Genomic DNA, 14,702 nt, shown 5'->3' with positions numbered 1-14,702 from the left:
GATACTTGTATATTATTTATTTCCTCCAAAAAGAAATTAAAATGTTCGTCGTCGACACATGAGCAAGCACATACAATTTCACTTTAAGAGGTCAATATACTTTTATACTTCTATATCTCAGTTTATCTAGAATGTCTTCCACCTTGATACAGCATTTCTCGTTACATCAAAACTATTTTCATGACCAAGACGCATACTGGCGACTTTACCTTTTGATAACCAACTCCAGCACAATAAACGCTTGATCCGAGGATATAAACATAACTTCGTAAACAGTGGTAATAGAAAAAAACCTTCTACCAGGCTCCATGCAAGCAAATCATAATAAACCAAAACTCCAAAGTACTGTGGCTATCATGATGGGAATCACGCAATATTAGTGATCCATAACCAATCGAATCAAATGTAGAACGAGAATACCAAAATCTTTCAAGTACGTTTAGACTTGCCAGGCTGTAAGGTATTGCCGAGCATTTAGTCCGAGTCATAGAACTCGGTCTCAGTTACAACAACAGTCTGCTTGCAAGGTAGCGCGGGTGCTTCCTCGGAGGGCTCTCCGCTCCGTTGGCGAGGAACAGAAAAGCACTGGATAGCTCCGAATACTGCGGCAATGGCGCTTCCATACCATGCTAGGGCAGAGCAGTCGGACTTGCTTCCAACAGCCCATAGGAACCCAGCGATAGGTGAGGCGATCATTCGGCAAGCGGCACCAGCGCTGGCAGCCAAACCGTTGACTTTGCCAAGGGCGCTGGCAGTGGGAGTGGCCTCCTTGATAAGAATCATCAGAAGCGGGTAGAGTATGATTGAGAGGATGTTGCGAACAATGAGGCAACCATAGATGGCGGGGTAGATGAAATTCTCAGGGACGAGAAGAAGCATGGGCATCAGAATGTAGATGATTGGATGAAGGATAGTAACGAGAAGGAACAAACGGTAAGTCCCAAGCTTCTGGACAGCCCAGGGGAAAATGAAGACCTGAATGAACAGAGCGATACCGCCGTCAACCGCCAGAACCATTCCGACATCTCGCAAAGTCATGCCGAGACCACCGGGAGAGTAGAAAGGGAAGATGGATGCGCCTTTGATCGTCTCAGCTGCACCAGCACGCTTCTCTTCGAAGAAGATGGGGAGGAGATGGTCGAAAGTCATCGAATGGTAAGTAAAGATGGATAGAGCAACGATAAAACCCACAACACGGCGGTTCCAGGTCTTTGCAGGAACATCGGTCGCTTCCTTCTCGTTCTCGACGCAGAGAGTATTCCAATCATCGCTAGAAATATCACTTGGGGTCTCGATGGTACCATAAGTGTCGGCATGAACTTCTGTCACCATTCTGTTGTTGGTAGAAAGAACCAAAGGGGTCTCCTCGGTGGATCGACACTCAACAGCGGGGACATGCTCAGTCTGCATATCAGGATGGGTTTCCTCAAGAAGGAGGAAACCGAGCACGATGCTGACAAGGAGCAAGCCGGAGCAAATGAGGTTGGGCAGCAGATAAGGATAACGCTGAAAGAGGCCACCAGCAGGGAAGGCTCCAGGCCAAGAATCGTGGGGGTTGGCAAACATGCCGCCGATGGAGGGTCCTACAATGGTTCCGATACTCCATACAAAAGGCATTATGGAGAAAGCACGGGCTGTAGTATGCGAATTAGTTTAGATGAATATGTACCATACAGAAGGCCTTGACTTACGCTCATGCTCAGGCTTGGTGACCAGCTCACCAACCATAGTTTGAATGACACCAATGTTTCCATTGAGTAGACCACCTAGAGCACGGCCAAACAAGGCAATGCCAAAGTTGGGAGCCATTCCAACCATCAACATACTGAGCATCGTCCCAAGCGATCCAATCATTAAAACAGGCTTGCGTCCGATTCGATCGGATAGGGCACCCCAGTAGGTGCCCATCGCAGCCTCTGCGAGGGAGAAGGCTGAGATAAGAATGCCCGAGTAGAATGATGCGTGTTCTTCGCTACCAATGTGGAAATCCTTAACGAGAGCCCAGGCATAGGGGAAGATGGATGTCAAGGCGATAGGCTCTGCGAGTCGAACAATAGCTTTACAAAGTTAGCGCGTGATATCGGAGCAAGCAGATGCCAAACTTACCTAGCAAAAAGAGCTGCATTGCCGGAAAGGCATCAGGGTCACGAGGACCAGTACGAAGCATAGCCATGGCTTTGATGGAAGATGTGGCAGGATGGAATGGAATAAATGCTAGTAGTCGAACTCAACAAGAGGACTGCTGCTGTATTTCACGATCAAACACCCAATGTTGAACGAAGTGGCCAGTCAACAGTATATAACACTTGGAAAAGGAGCGTCTGCTGGCTTGGTGTTGATATAAAGAGGATAGCCCAAAGGCCAAGAGGCAAAAGAGGACAGTATCTATGTCCACGTAATAAACGGACAAGGCGAATGAGCTCTTTTGTTGAGATGCTGTAGGTGGAAGGAAAGTGGCTTGCTGCTTGCTTGGAGTAGGTGGAGGAGCGGCAAAAGGTCAGTATGGCTTTCACGAAGAAACTCTCAAGAGAATCACAGCAGTCAAGACGGAACAAAGACTGTATTGGATTGGACGATAGAGTGATTCAGGCTTTGGAGGCGAGAGTTAATTGAACTGGTGGAAAAGTCAATATCGACGGAAAGAGGGTGGGAGACGAGATATTTCTACGCGCGAGTCGCAAGGCATAGCATGACCAGGAAGGAGCAGCCGTGTAAGTGCGGAACTTTTTGGTGGAGACAACGCAAGACCCGAGACCGCAGTCAAGAAGTCAAGACGTCCAGTCCAGTCCACCTGTAGCCAGCCAAGCTTGGAATACACCAAAACACCACGGCTGATAAGGTCAACCTGGCGGAGAAAAAAAAGAACCCTACCCTGTTTTGTCCCATCATCATATGGGTCCATGGGGTTGGGTAACAGTAACTGCCTACTGTACTGCAATTCACCTAGGCAGTAGATAGAAACTTCGTTTGCAGCATGTGGGGCGTGTCTCGCTTGTCCTTGTTGCTTGGAGTTGCATACACCATCAGCCATGAGCAGATTTGGACCAACAGATGCAGACGACAAGTCCGAGAGAAGGAAAACTTTACTGTAGAACAACGCCGGGCGCGGTCGGAGTGAGACAAACTTTTTGCCTGATCTTTTCTATTCAACGTCGTATTTGTGTCAGAAGTTGAGCTAGAGATAAGAAAGTCTGACTCCGTGCCTGACTCTGGTGTTTCCGTCCACAGCTACGTGGAAATGACGGAAAGGCAATCTGAGCGACTTGGTTCAGGTTTTCTTGTCAAGTCTAGGTGAGACTCTTCTCCCGCCACTTGCAACTACAGAAGTAGAGTGTCTCGTGATACATAGAGCAAAGCTCTTTACGGGCCATCGCAACAGAGTGCTCGGGCTATCGGCAGGTGATCACTTGGACAGAAGGAATGAATGGGGCCATCCGTTGTTAGACGAGACCGGTGGCCATTGCTTCACGCTCCACGTTCACATTCACAGTCGCATTTTTTTGGTGTCGTGTCCTTCCTTGTTCCAGCTTGGAGGGGATCTTTCGGGAGGGTCCTGGATTTTGCATGCAGCTAACAAGAGAGACGTGTCTTGATTGGGCGGCTTGACCGATGGTGGTCTGTGTCAAACTCTCCACCAACTTCGCATTTGCATGCATGTCGATTGCCGGTGGGCCTGACCAGAACTTCTAGCGTATGACTTTATCCAGTATGCGGTATTGTTCGTATGTAATGATTGGTTAGCTAGATCCGCCACTGGAATTAAAAATCCTCACTCCTGGTCGTTGCATTCGTCTTCCTCGGAGCCGATGACCGGGGCTGCGATTAAACAAGAGACAACCTGTGGTGTTGAATTAGTACCTAATCAATTTCGTAAAGTCAACCCTTCAGCGCTGTGCAACGATCCAAACCATAGCTTGGCTTGTGGACAGAGTACGCAAGCTTCTGAACACTCCCCATCTACGATCAACCTTTGTCAGATTTGAGGTTAAGAAAACACTATAGTACAAAACTTAGAATAATGATCATGACACCCCGACTTTGTGTTATATACTGATACTTGCAGCATCGTTTTTGCTTAGTAACTTTGACGAAACTGCTCAAGATCCTGACCAGTTCCGCATCTCTGATGTGTATTTGGTAGCCCCTCACGTATCGTACGTAGTATGTATCCTGTTGATCTCCTCTTCGCAGTGAGAGCCTTGGACAGATCCCAGTAATCCAGATGGTTCCATGCCTGCAATGCAACTCAACGGCCAGGCCCGTGCTTGAGGCCACGATAGCCCTGGCCCTGTGCATTACCGGCCAAGCTCCGCTACTGGTGGATTCCAAACCAGTATCAACAATAACGAGACACGAGCAGATGCGGCTCAACAACAACGTCAGTGGCAGATCAGGTCACAGATTCCAGAATCCATGATGGGCGTAGGGGTTATTGTTAAGGCTTCCAGACGACTTCTTATGGCTTGAACAATATTTGCATCAGCGGCGCGCTACCAACAGATAACAATGATCTTGGAGAAATAGTTAGGTCAGGATTGAAAACCACCCTGAGGACAGACAGGCTGCATCCAGTCAAAGGATAATGGGACCTTGTTGGGGCTAAAGCAGGGAGATTAAGCGGCGGCTCGGGCTGCAGGTCACTTCAAAACGGAAAGGCTGATGTCGCTGCAACGTGCGACTCCTCCTAGCTTGGCTCTCGCTCTCTAGCTCTCGCTCTAGTTAGCTCTATGTTCTCTTTGCTTCTTCGCAAGATGGTGGGAGTCTGTGCACCGACGCCCGCCAGTTCCATCTCAGACGGGCAGACCTTTCATTAGGTACTATACAGAGGAAGCTTTCAAAAGTTTTATCTTGCCCCTCTGCAGAAGCCAGGGTACCCTAGGAGATTAGTAAATAAAGTGAAATTATAGTTAAGGATTTTATTCTCTATAAACCTTCTATAGACCCTCTATAGACCTTTCTATAAGCTAAAGGCTAATTTTTTAATATTTTTAATTCTTTTAAAGCTCTTATAATATAACCTTAAATATAGATATTATAATATATATTTTTATTATCTTTTTTAAGGCTTTTTATAATAATAAGTTTTTTATTAAAATAGTAAAAATATTAAAGTATTTAATTTAATAAATTAATTAAATATATATTTATATAATTTTATAAAAGTTTAATTTTTATAATTAATTATTAATTTTAAAAAATAAATATCTTAAAAATACTTTATATAGTAAATATTTAAAAAAAGCTATATAAAAAACTAAAGACTTAATAATTAATAAAATATAATAACGTACATGATAAGCGGGTGCAACAGACAAGCGAGTGCAACAAAAAATCCCGCAATTTACATCTTCTCAACTTAATCAATTAATTTTCAACCACCAAATATGCCAGACCCAAATATTGAGGCTAGGATTCTTCTTGCACTTCGTGCCCTTCAAAATGACCCAAAATTAAGTCTCCGACGCGCCGCAGGCATCTACCAGGTCCGTTATTGGACTTTATATCGCCGACAGAAGGGTATCCTTTCTACGCGTGATTCTATCCCAAAATCACGCAAACTATCTGATCTAGAAGAACAGATCATAGTTCAGTTCATTCTCGATCTGGATTCGCGAGGGTTTCCCCCGCGACTGCGTTGTGTTGAGGAGATGGCTAACCGATTGCTCGCCGACCGCGAGACGCCGCCTGTCGGCAAGCGCTGGGCCTCTAACTTCGTCAAGCGACACAAAGACCTCAAGACGCATTTCCCCCGTAAATATGACTACCAGAGAGCCAAATGTGAAGATCCGACCATTATTCGCAACTGGTTTAGGCTCGTAGCAAATGTAATTGCGAAGTATGGCATCCGACCTGATGAAATCTACAACTTTGACGAGACTGGCTTTATGATGGGCGTTATTGCGAGCGGAATGGTCGTCACAGGTGCTGAAAGGCGTGGAAGACCAAAATCAGTGCAGCCTGGAAACCGGGAATGGATTACAGTCATTCAGGCGATCAATGCCGAGGGCCAAGCGATCCCGCCGTTCATCATAGGTGCGGGCCAATATCACCTCGCCCACTGGTACCGAGAAAGCAACCTCCCGGGCGATTGGGCTATTGCGACGAGTCCTAATGGCTGGACAGATAACGAGATAGGCCTCGAGTGGCTAAAGCACTTCGACCGGTGTACTACCAAGCAATCAAAGAATCGCTATCGTCTCCTGATCCTCGACGGACACCAAAGTCACCACTCGGTCGACTTTGAGAGATATTGCAAGGCAAATAAAATCATCACGCTTTGTATACCGCCTCATTCGTCTCATCTGCTGCAGCCTCTTGATGTCGGGTGCTTTGGCCTGCTTAAGAAGGCTTACGGGCGAGAAATCGAGCATTTGATCAGATGCTCCGTAACCCACATTTCCAAAACCGAGTTCTTGCCGGCTTTTTACACCGCCTACCAGGCCACAATGACAGAGAAAAATATTAAAGCAGCCTTTAGAGGAGCCGGACTTGCTCCTCTCGACCCAGAAAGTGTAATCTCGAAGCTCGATGTGCAGCTGCGGACTCCAACGCCTGTGGAGGAGGTAGTTAGCCCCTCGACCCCTTGGGTCTCAAAGACCCCAAAGACTATCCTTGAAGCCGACTCTCAGCTTGAATATCTTGAAAAGAGAATCAAAAGGCATAAAAGTAGCTCTCCAGAGTCAATTCTAGAAGCATTGAGGTCTTCTTCCAAGGGAACAAAGATAGTTATGCATAAGGTTGCCTTATTAGAGGCCAGGGTCCAAGATCTTGAACAGGCAAATAAGATACTAAGCCGGCGGCGGAGGGCAAAAAGAACCCGGCTACAGAAAGGAGGGGTGATGACAGTAGAGGAAGGAAGGCAAGTAATTGATCAAACGGATGTTGATGCGCAGGCGGTGGCTGGACCATCGAGAAGTGGTGGTCAAGGAGGGCCTCCGCGAATGAAGGAAAGGCGCTGTGGAGCGTGCGGCAAGACAGGACATAATGCAAGGACCTGTCAGATACTTGTCGCTATGTCTATGGAAGAATATAGCGATTAATTTTACTTAATTAATAGTCTGTTGTGTTTTTATTGCTATTTCTATCTGAGATGTTGTGATGTTGTGTTGCACTCGCTTGTCTGTTGCACCTGCTTATCATGTACGTTATAATAAATTTAAAAAGGAAAAAACTTATATTAATATTATTAATAAACTTAATATAATAAAAATAAAGATATTAATTATAATTATATATTAAATATTTATTATTAAGAGATTTTAAAAAATAAAGCTAATAAAAAAGCCTAGGCTAATAAAGAAAATAAAGAAAAATTAATTAATTTAATATCTTATTTATTAAGATTAAACCCTAAAGAATTAAAAAAAAGTTATTTAATTAAATAAAATTATTATAATACTTTTATATAAATAAAGAAATTATTATATATAAAGAAAACTTAATAAGTAATTTCTTTATAGCTATATTTATAAGAAGTAAAAAGGCACTATAGAATTTATATTTTAAAGTTCTTTTTTATATAATAAAAAGGGTTTTTATTATTATTAGTCTTTAAAGATTAAAAAAAAAGTAAAAGATTTAAAAGAAATTATTAAAGTATTTAATAAAAAGCTTAAGCTAGAGATAAAAATAACTTAAAAAATAGAAATAAATATAAAAAGAATAAGCTTATATAATAAGCTAAATAAAAAGCCTAAATAAAAATAAAATAAAAAGAATAAAAAACTTATTAAAAATAATAAAAAAAGTAATATTAATTAATAATAATATTAATAGAAAGTTCTTATATTAAAATTATTATTTTTTATATAAAAATATATAAAAAAAAGGCTAAATATTATTATTTAAAAAAATAAAGTATTAATATATATTTACTATATATAATAAAAAGTATTTAATTTTATTAATATTTAATAGCTTTTTTAATATAAAAATAGTTTTAATTTAAATATTATTAAGTTAATTTAATTATATTTAAAAAAGATAATAATAAAAAAAGATACTTTAAATAATTAAGTTAAAGCTATTTATAGATAAAAGGCTATTTAATTAATAATATTATAAAAAAAAATTAAAATTTAAATTAAAAGAATATTTTAATATATTTAAGAAATTATTAAATTAAAAAGAAAAAATAAATACCTTAAAAGTAAAGATAATTAAATATAAAAATAACTTTCTAAAAGTATATTTACTTTTACTTTACTTTAACCCTTATTAGTGCCTACTAGCGTAATACTAGCGCGATTCTTATATAGATAAAACTTTTAAAAGCTTCCTCTGTATTAACTCATGAAATTCAGTAGCGCCTATGGGTCCCAGGAGAATTCTTAATTCGTCCAGAGTCTAAAAGAATAAAAAACGCCACTTCTTAAGAGCTGACTAACCAGCCAGAAGAACAGAATATCGCTAGCGGTATCCACAGGCGCTACCGAACTTCACGAGTTGATACGGTAGTTAGTGACTGACTGAGATGGACTCTTCAGAAAGTCTCTCATACACGACTACACCCTCCCCCCTCCATCATTTCTTGACTGGTGGCTCTTCCCGCATATGACACAACTTTTGTCAACCAGGCATTGTAATGACTGCCTACCTAGTATGCAAACGTGGCTATTTTCCTTTGACTCTTTGCATGCTATATCCATTGAATTGCCATAAAATGGCACTTTTTTCCTTTTTCTCTTTGGCCCTTTGGAACTTGGAGGGTGGAGTGAGATCAAGTGCCTGTGCTCGCTATCTCGCAGATCATCACTGATTGTCCGACTCTTGTCCGTTGTTGTGTGGCCCACCAGCAATTGACCTGCAGTTGTAGGCATCTGCTGCAATATTCCATGCTAGGTTCCATGCAATTTCAACTGATGGATTCTATCACCGATAGTGCTCCGTGCCGAGTAACCAGTAACTACCTAGTCACCAGCTCATCTCTTTGCGTTGCCTTAGCTCATTAGCCCAGGCTCTGGTGGTAGTGTATGGACGCGACAAGCTCAGCCACAGCACATGGAACAAGACAATGGACAGCAACAGAACGCAACGCCCACCGCCTTTTGCCAATGTCACCTCCCACACTTGCATTCAAGGCATAAATCGACTACTTGATAAAGAAGAACATTCCGATATCTAGACGCCTCAAGAATCGAATGCGGGGAAGAACACCTTCAGGATGGCATGGTCTATACCTTTATGGCTTCCATTCCTCTCGACTGGCCTCTTGCTCTTGCAGAGGTTCTGCTCTACGCATGGATCCCAAAACCTGGGTCGCAAAAGTGGAATGGAACCCGTCTAGGCCCACTGTCACCTGGGACCGAACAGGCCCACCTGTATGTACTAATTGTCCACTACATCCCAGCGTATGCATCTAGCGAAGCCGCTAAAAACTGCTTGCGCTAGTTCCCGTCTTAGGTGGTCGTCCTCTGGTTGCTTACCTCCACCAGTCATAGTGGGACTATTTTCCCTATTTTCAACGACACACCATGAACACGGCTGCGACAACGGCATTGTTTGGATTGGGAGAAGTAGTGACCGGCTTTCTGACTGGTCTTTGGAGTGACACAGATCACTCAAAGATAAAACTGGCTATGATGGTCAATATGATCATCTCGCTCGCTTCAAAATCCCCCATTGCCTGAAGTTTAACAGAATATCACCTCTCACGTGTCTGTCGCTGCATTTCATTAGTCGGACCATCGGCTCGCTCACCGACCCGAAACGCGACTCGTGTCCCCAGTCTGGCACTTCCGACAGACAGCATCCAGGACTTCTCTTCTCAGAACGTCCCGATGGTCCGCAACTGCCACTCCAGGCAAAGCTCCTGGGCAAGGGAATGCAGTCCAGAAACCTTTCAAATGGGGATTATGAATAACCAACAGGATATTATGCCTACACCTCCCCGCATTGCGAACATGGCTCGTCTTGTTAGATGTGGGGTTGTATCCATGCCCGTTCTTCCCCTCCCGTAAATAAACAAAAAACAGCAGCTTTAGCGAATTTTTGCTTAAAAACCACTCTGAAGACTATCCCGAAAAGCTTCATTCAACGGCTGTGCCCCCCATACACCAATACATAGCCAGAAAGACAATTGATTACTCGTGTGCGAGGACAGCATGAACGGCTGCACGCAATAAATTGGTTAAAGCCATCTCGGCTATTCGACATGGGACTTCTGTCCATTGATACAACCACTGAACTGTCAGGCATGTGTTAATGTTTCCTGTATGCAGCCTTCGAACCGCCGTACCATCAGCACAACATGTCTCAGATTGACCAAAACCATCAATCTGTCTGCGGTCCCTTAAAATTGTCTCGGTTGGAACCAACGAGTTACAGCTTATCATCATGACCCCTCATTTCTGGCCTCAGCTGCAACCTGCATTATGCAAGCAACTAAGCAACACGATGGTACCGCGCCACCCAGATCCTTATCTCTCAAACAAACTCTGTTCCATGTCTCCTAATTCAAATTGAAACGGGCGCGATAAGGTGGTGTAATGCCTATCGTTATTGGTCTAAAATCAGATGAGTGGTGGCGAGGGTGTGGATTCGCTATTGTCAAACATCCTATGGCATGTGGCGTAATCCGTCGGTGTAGTGAAACGATGCTAGCATAAGGGTTTGGCTCACTGGCTGACTACTACATATAGGTATTTCGCATTAGACTTCGAGGGATACCCATATCAACTACATATAGGTAGAGGCTTGCTCTGCATAGGTACTAAGGTAGGTAATTCGGGCCATCAACTTACATGTTGTCGATGTGACATCTCGTTCATCCTTGAGCTGCAACATCTGGTGCAGCTCAGTACAGATATGGCGAGATTATCAGAAGATTTTCCCTCAGCTGCCGATTATCTTTGTGGTCAGGCGATTACATCTGATAGATTAATAGCAATTCCTACTCATGTTAGAACCGATTGCGACCGAATGGTCGACACGTTAAGTTTGTGCATGCAATAATGCAGAAAGAAATCAGCCTGATACTTAGGACAGCAAGATAACAAATCGATATACACTGCTTACATCAGTATACACTATTTCACTGTCATAATTTGAAATCTGTAATCATCTCCTCAAACAATCTCTTCCACGGTGACTCGATTCCCATCTCCCTCAACATCGCCTTGTACTTCTCCGTTTCGTCCATCATTTCTTTTACACTCCTCGGCTCACGATCTTCATCGTCGACTCGGTTCATTCCTCCGCCTGGCTGCGGTCTGGCATCCATCTCGCGATCCCACAACGCTCCACCAACATTACCTTCCTCACCTGCGAGTTTAACATACACGGCGTCCGTAGTTTCCATATCCCCTGCAGTCCGCGGGACAACGTGAACATGCACGTGCGGTACCGTCTGGCCTGCGTCGGCGCCGTCTTGTACGGCAATCGAGAAGCTCCCGGACTCAGGCTCGGGGGTGCGGAAGTGTGCGCGCGCAATAAGGCGCTGCGTGAGCTGCACCGTAGTAAACAGATCTGCCGTCTCGGCAGGAGTCAAGTCCGTAAGACGTTTGTGTGGCTTATGCGGACATACGAGGACGTGCCCGGGAATGAGAGGCTTGAGATTGACCAGGGCGAAGGAGTGTGGTGTTGAGAGGAAGACCTGGACGGTCATCAGTACAGGTAAGAGTGAGATAAGAGTGGAGTTGAGAACCTACCTGATTTGTCACCTCGAATGGTCCGAATTTGATGGTTCGACCGGCTGCTCCGGCGACAGTCATGATGCTTCTTGCTGCCACTGAACGACTCTTTGCCGATGCCAAAGTTCTTGACGTGATCATGCTCCAATTGGGAGGAGACCTTATGCTGTTGGCTTTTTGGCTTGGTAGCACTATGGAAAGCCGCAATATTGCGTTATCATAACCTATCTCGGGAATTTGGGTCAGCTTTGGACTGTTATCGACGGGTCTCGATCATGTCAAGATACCTAGGCTAACCTGATGTCATGAGTGAGCTTTGGCCCCTGTGAGGACTTTAGAGCCCGCCCCACAACTTTTAAACCAATTGTCTAACACTGCAAGCGTGTTTAAAAGTGCCAAATGTACATATAAGCTGAGCATCTACTTATGAGAAATTGCGTTGATATGTTTTCTATATTCCTGATTTGTACCATATCTTCCAAAACTCCTGATACTCCAAAATAACGACAGGCTATTGTACAAGGAATTACCAACCACCAAGAAACAGACCTGACACCTGTGTGCTATATTTTTGGCAGTGATTTGATTGAACAAAAAAAATCGTGACGCCAGAAAGTCTACTGGATGCGGAGCTGATCCTCCTCGTCTATAGGAACCTGATCACTGGACGATGCAAGAGCTTCATTTGTAGGATAAAGTTGCTGCCGTTCCTCTTCCGGCTCGTCCTCCCACATGACTAAGGCCAGTTAGTTCTTGACATCACTAGGCAAAAGAAGAGGAAATTACTTACCATGGGGTTTGATCGTGAAACTCATTACAAGTGCAATTCCGAAAAAGCTTGCCAACAAGACAAATATGGCCTGGTCGAAACGGCCAGCGGTCAAGGCATACACGCCGTTAAACAGGACGGGCCCGAAGACACGCGCCAAAGCATGCAACATGCCGATTGCTCCCAGCAACTGGCCAACTCTCTCAGATGGAACATGCTTGGTGATAATAGCTTGTCCAGTAGCACTGCCGAGGCCACCCAGAGCAGTAACCATACCACTCGCAACAAACACTCCAGAGGAACGGGCAAAGACATAGCCAAGGGATCCGACAACATCTGATACAAGAGCAACTCTGAGGACAAGGATATCCAACTCATCTGCCCCATTATTCTTCTCGACAGCGACCGCGCCTGACTCGCGACGTCGGCGAGCAGCTGGGCGAGTACGACCAAAATAGTTGACAATGGGGAAGATTCCCATGAGAATCACAACGCGAACAAATGAAATAAGGGAAACAAACTTGGACTTTTCCAAAGTATCCCAGTGCCATATCAGTCCACAATAGAGAACAATGACGGCACCTGCGGACATGCTTGCTCCCAAGATGATCGTATCATCAATAGCAAGCGCAATGAGGTTACGACGCAGAGCAGGCGAAGTTCCGGGGCCCGTAGGACGGAGAATCTTGAGGGGGGCAAAAGGGTTTGCATTTTGGAGCGTAGCCGTCCAGGACGATGAAGTCTGAGACCGCATCTCCTTTTCCTTTTCGTGCTTCTCGCGAGCGATCAATTGCCTTCTTCCGGACAGCGATTCGGGGACGACGAGCCAAACGAACAGCATGAATGCGATATGGCAGCCCATAACAACATAAAAAATGGAAAGCAAACTACCCGTCCACTTGACAAAATAGCCGCCGAGAAGGGGACCAAAAGCAAGTCCCGCGAATAGGCAAGCATGCATGTAACCCATAGACACGGCGCGTTTTGAAGGGGGAGTGCAGTCACTTGCATAAGACTGTGACATGATACTCCCAGTAGTGAAAGATCCCGTCATGCCATCAAAGATACTGCCTAGGAGTAGCCATCGATAATCAATATTATCGGGGTATCGGGCTACAAGAATAGTGATGAACTCGTTCAGGACTCCACCTACGGACGCAAGAGCCATAAGTCGTGTTCGACCGTATCGGTCGGATAAGTGGCCAATTTTTGGTGTGACAAACGCACTCAGAACACCAGTGAAGAGGCCCATGACCAACAGGAACTTGGCCGAGTTCGCGGAGACCTCTGGAATTTGACATTGAGGATTGTCTGTCCCAAGTAAGACAGGCATAAACACTTTGTCCGGATTGCGACTATGTTGGTCTGCGAAATATTGTCTGCAGACGAGATCAAGGATCCTTTCGCACAACCCGGTAAGCCATGGTTTTGTTTTGGTATTGAGCAAGGAGGCTTACAAGTCAAGTTTGGGAACTACCACACCTCCAAAAGCAAGTGTGAAGATAACATATGGACCAAGAAGCCAGTAGACCTATAACAAGGTCAGAGCAGGATATTGCATCATCGGTTAGAGATATACCGAGGGTTGACGCCACCAGGGCAGTCCTTCAAAGTCCTTCAAGCCGTCCCAAGCGGGAGTGGTTGATGATGTTTCACTGATTCCATCTTGAGAGGCTGAGCTGCTGGGCAGCAAGTGTGTTGCTTCGTTCGCAATCGCGGTCTCTTCCTCGTGAATACTGTCGTTCTTTGCCATGGTTTCTAATCTCCCCACGTACGCGCGCGGATTTTCTCTTTATATCGATTCGGTTCAGACGAGGGCAGATGCTGCGTGCAGCAAGAGAGTGTAGGCTGGTATAGCCTGGGTTGGATGGATCACGATAGTCGCCAGGGCATCGCCAAGCTCTCAAGAGATGGACGAGAGTTGAAAAGCTTGGGGCAAGGGTAATAAGGCTGGGGAGAAAAGGATCGACTGCCAGGCGTGTCGCATGTTTCAAAGCAAATCAGCAAGCGAGAAGGTTGTGTCGCTTGTAACTGAAATGAGATAAGTGTGACGATGGAGAGGATCAAGGAATTAGGATTAATAATTGATCTAGACGCATTTAGGGAGATCTCTTGCGGATACATGATCAGTCCAACGGCCGGGATGGTGGTGGAGGTGGAGCATCGTAACCGTATGGAGATAAGACACGATTGTTTTATACCTGATAATAAGCCATGTTTTGTTATTGTTATTTTTTGCTTTTATATGACAGCTGTTGGCTTTTTACTCGCTCATTTGCTCAGACGAACTTATTCTGATGAGT

The 14,702-nt window shown here is 44.5% G+C and overlaps 3 protein-coding genes across 3 annotated transcripts; all 3 read right to left on the bottom strand.

Moving 5' to 3' along the window:
* Positions 1-474: 474 nt before the first annotated feature.
* FPOAC1_011834 (uncharacterized protein) lies at positions 475-2,173 on the bottom strand (the record flags this gene model as incomplete). Its single annotated transcript, XM_044856201.1, has 3 exons — positions 475-1,634; positions 1,692-2,057; positions 2,107-2,173. 3 exons carry the CDS (start codon positions 2,171-2,173, stop codon positions 475-477), a joined length of 1,593 nt encoding a protein of 530 aa, XP_044703514.1.
* An 8,865-nt stretch (positions 2,174-11,038) lies between these two features.
* Positions 11,039-11,711, bottom strand: FPOAC1_011833 (uncharacterized protein; the record flags this gene model as incomplete). Its single annotated transcript, XM_044856200.1, has 2 exons — positions 11,039-11,593; positions 11,649-11,711. 2 exons carry the CDS (start codon positions 11,709-11,711, stop codon positions 11,039-11,041), a joined length of 618 nt encoding a protein of 205 aa, XP_044703513.1.
* A 536-nt stretch (positions 11,712-12,247) lies between these two features.
* Positions 12,248-14,152, bottom strand: FPOAC1_011832 (uncharacterized protein; the record flags this gene model as incomplete). Its single annotated transcript, XM_044856199.1, has 4 exons — positions 12,248-12,366; positions 12,421-13,799; positions 13,857-13,930; positions 13,979-14,152. The coding sequence occupies 4 exons, from the start codon at positions 14,150-14,152 to the stop codon at positions 12,248-12,250; spliced, it is 1,746 nt and encodes a 581-aa protein (XP_044703512.1).
* Between the last annotated feature and the right edge of the window lie 550 nt (positions 14,153-14,702).

Source organism: Fusarium poae, chromosome 4, assembly GCF_019609905.1.
Source record: "Fusarium poae strain DAOMC 252244 chromosome 4, whole genome shotgun sequence".
NCBI classification, from domain to species: domain Eukaryota; kingdom Fungi; phylum Ascomycota; class Sordariomycetes; order Hypocreales; family Nectriaceae; genus Fusarium; species Fusarium poae.
Note: the sequence above shows the minus strand (reverse complement) of the source record. Positions and strands in the feature narration are given on the sequence as shown.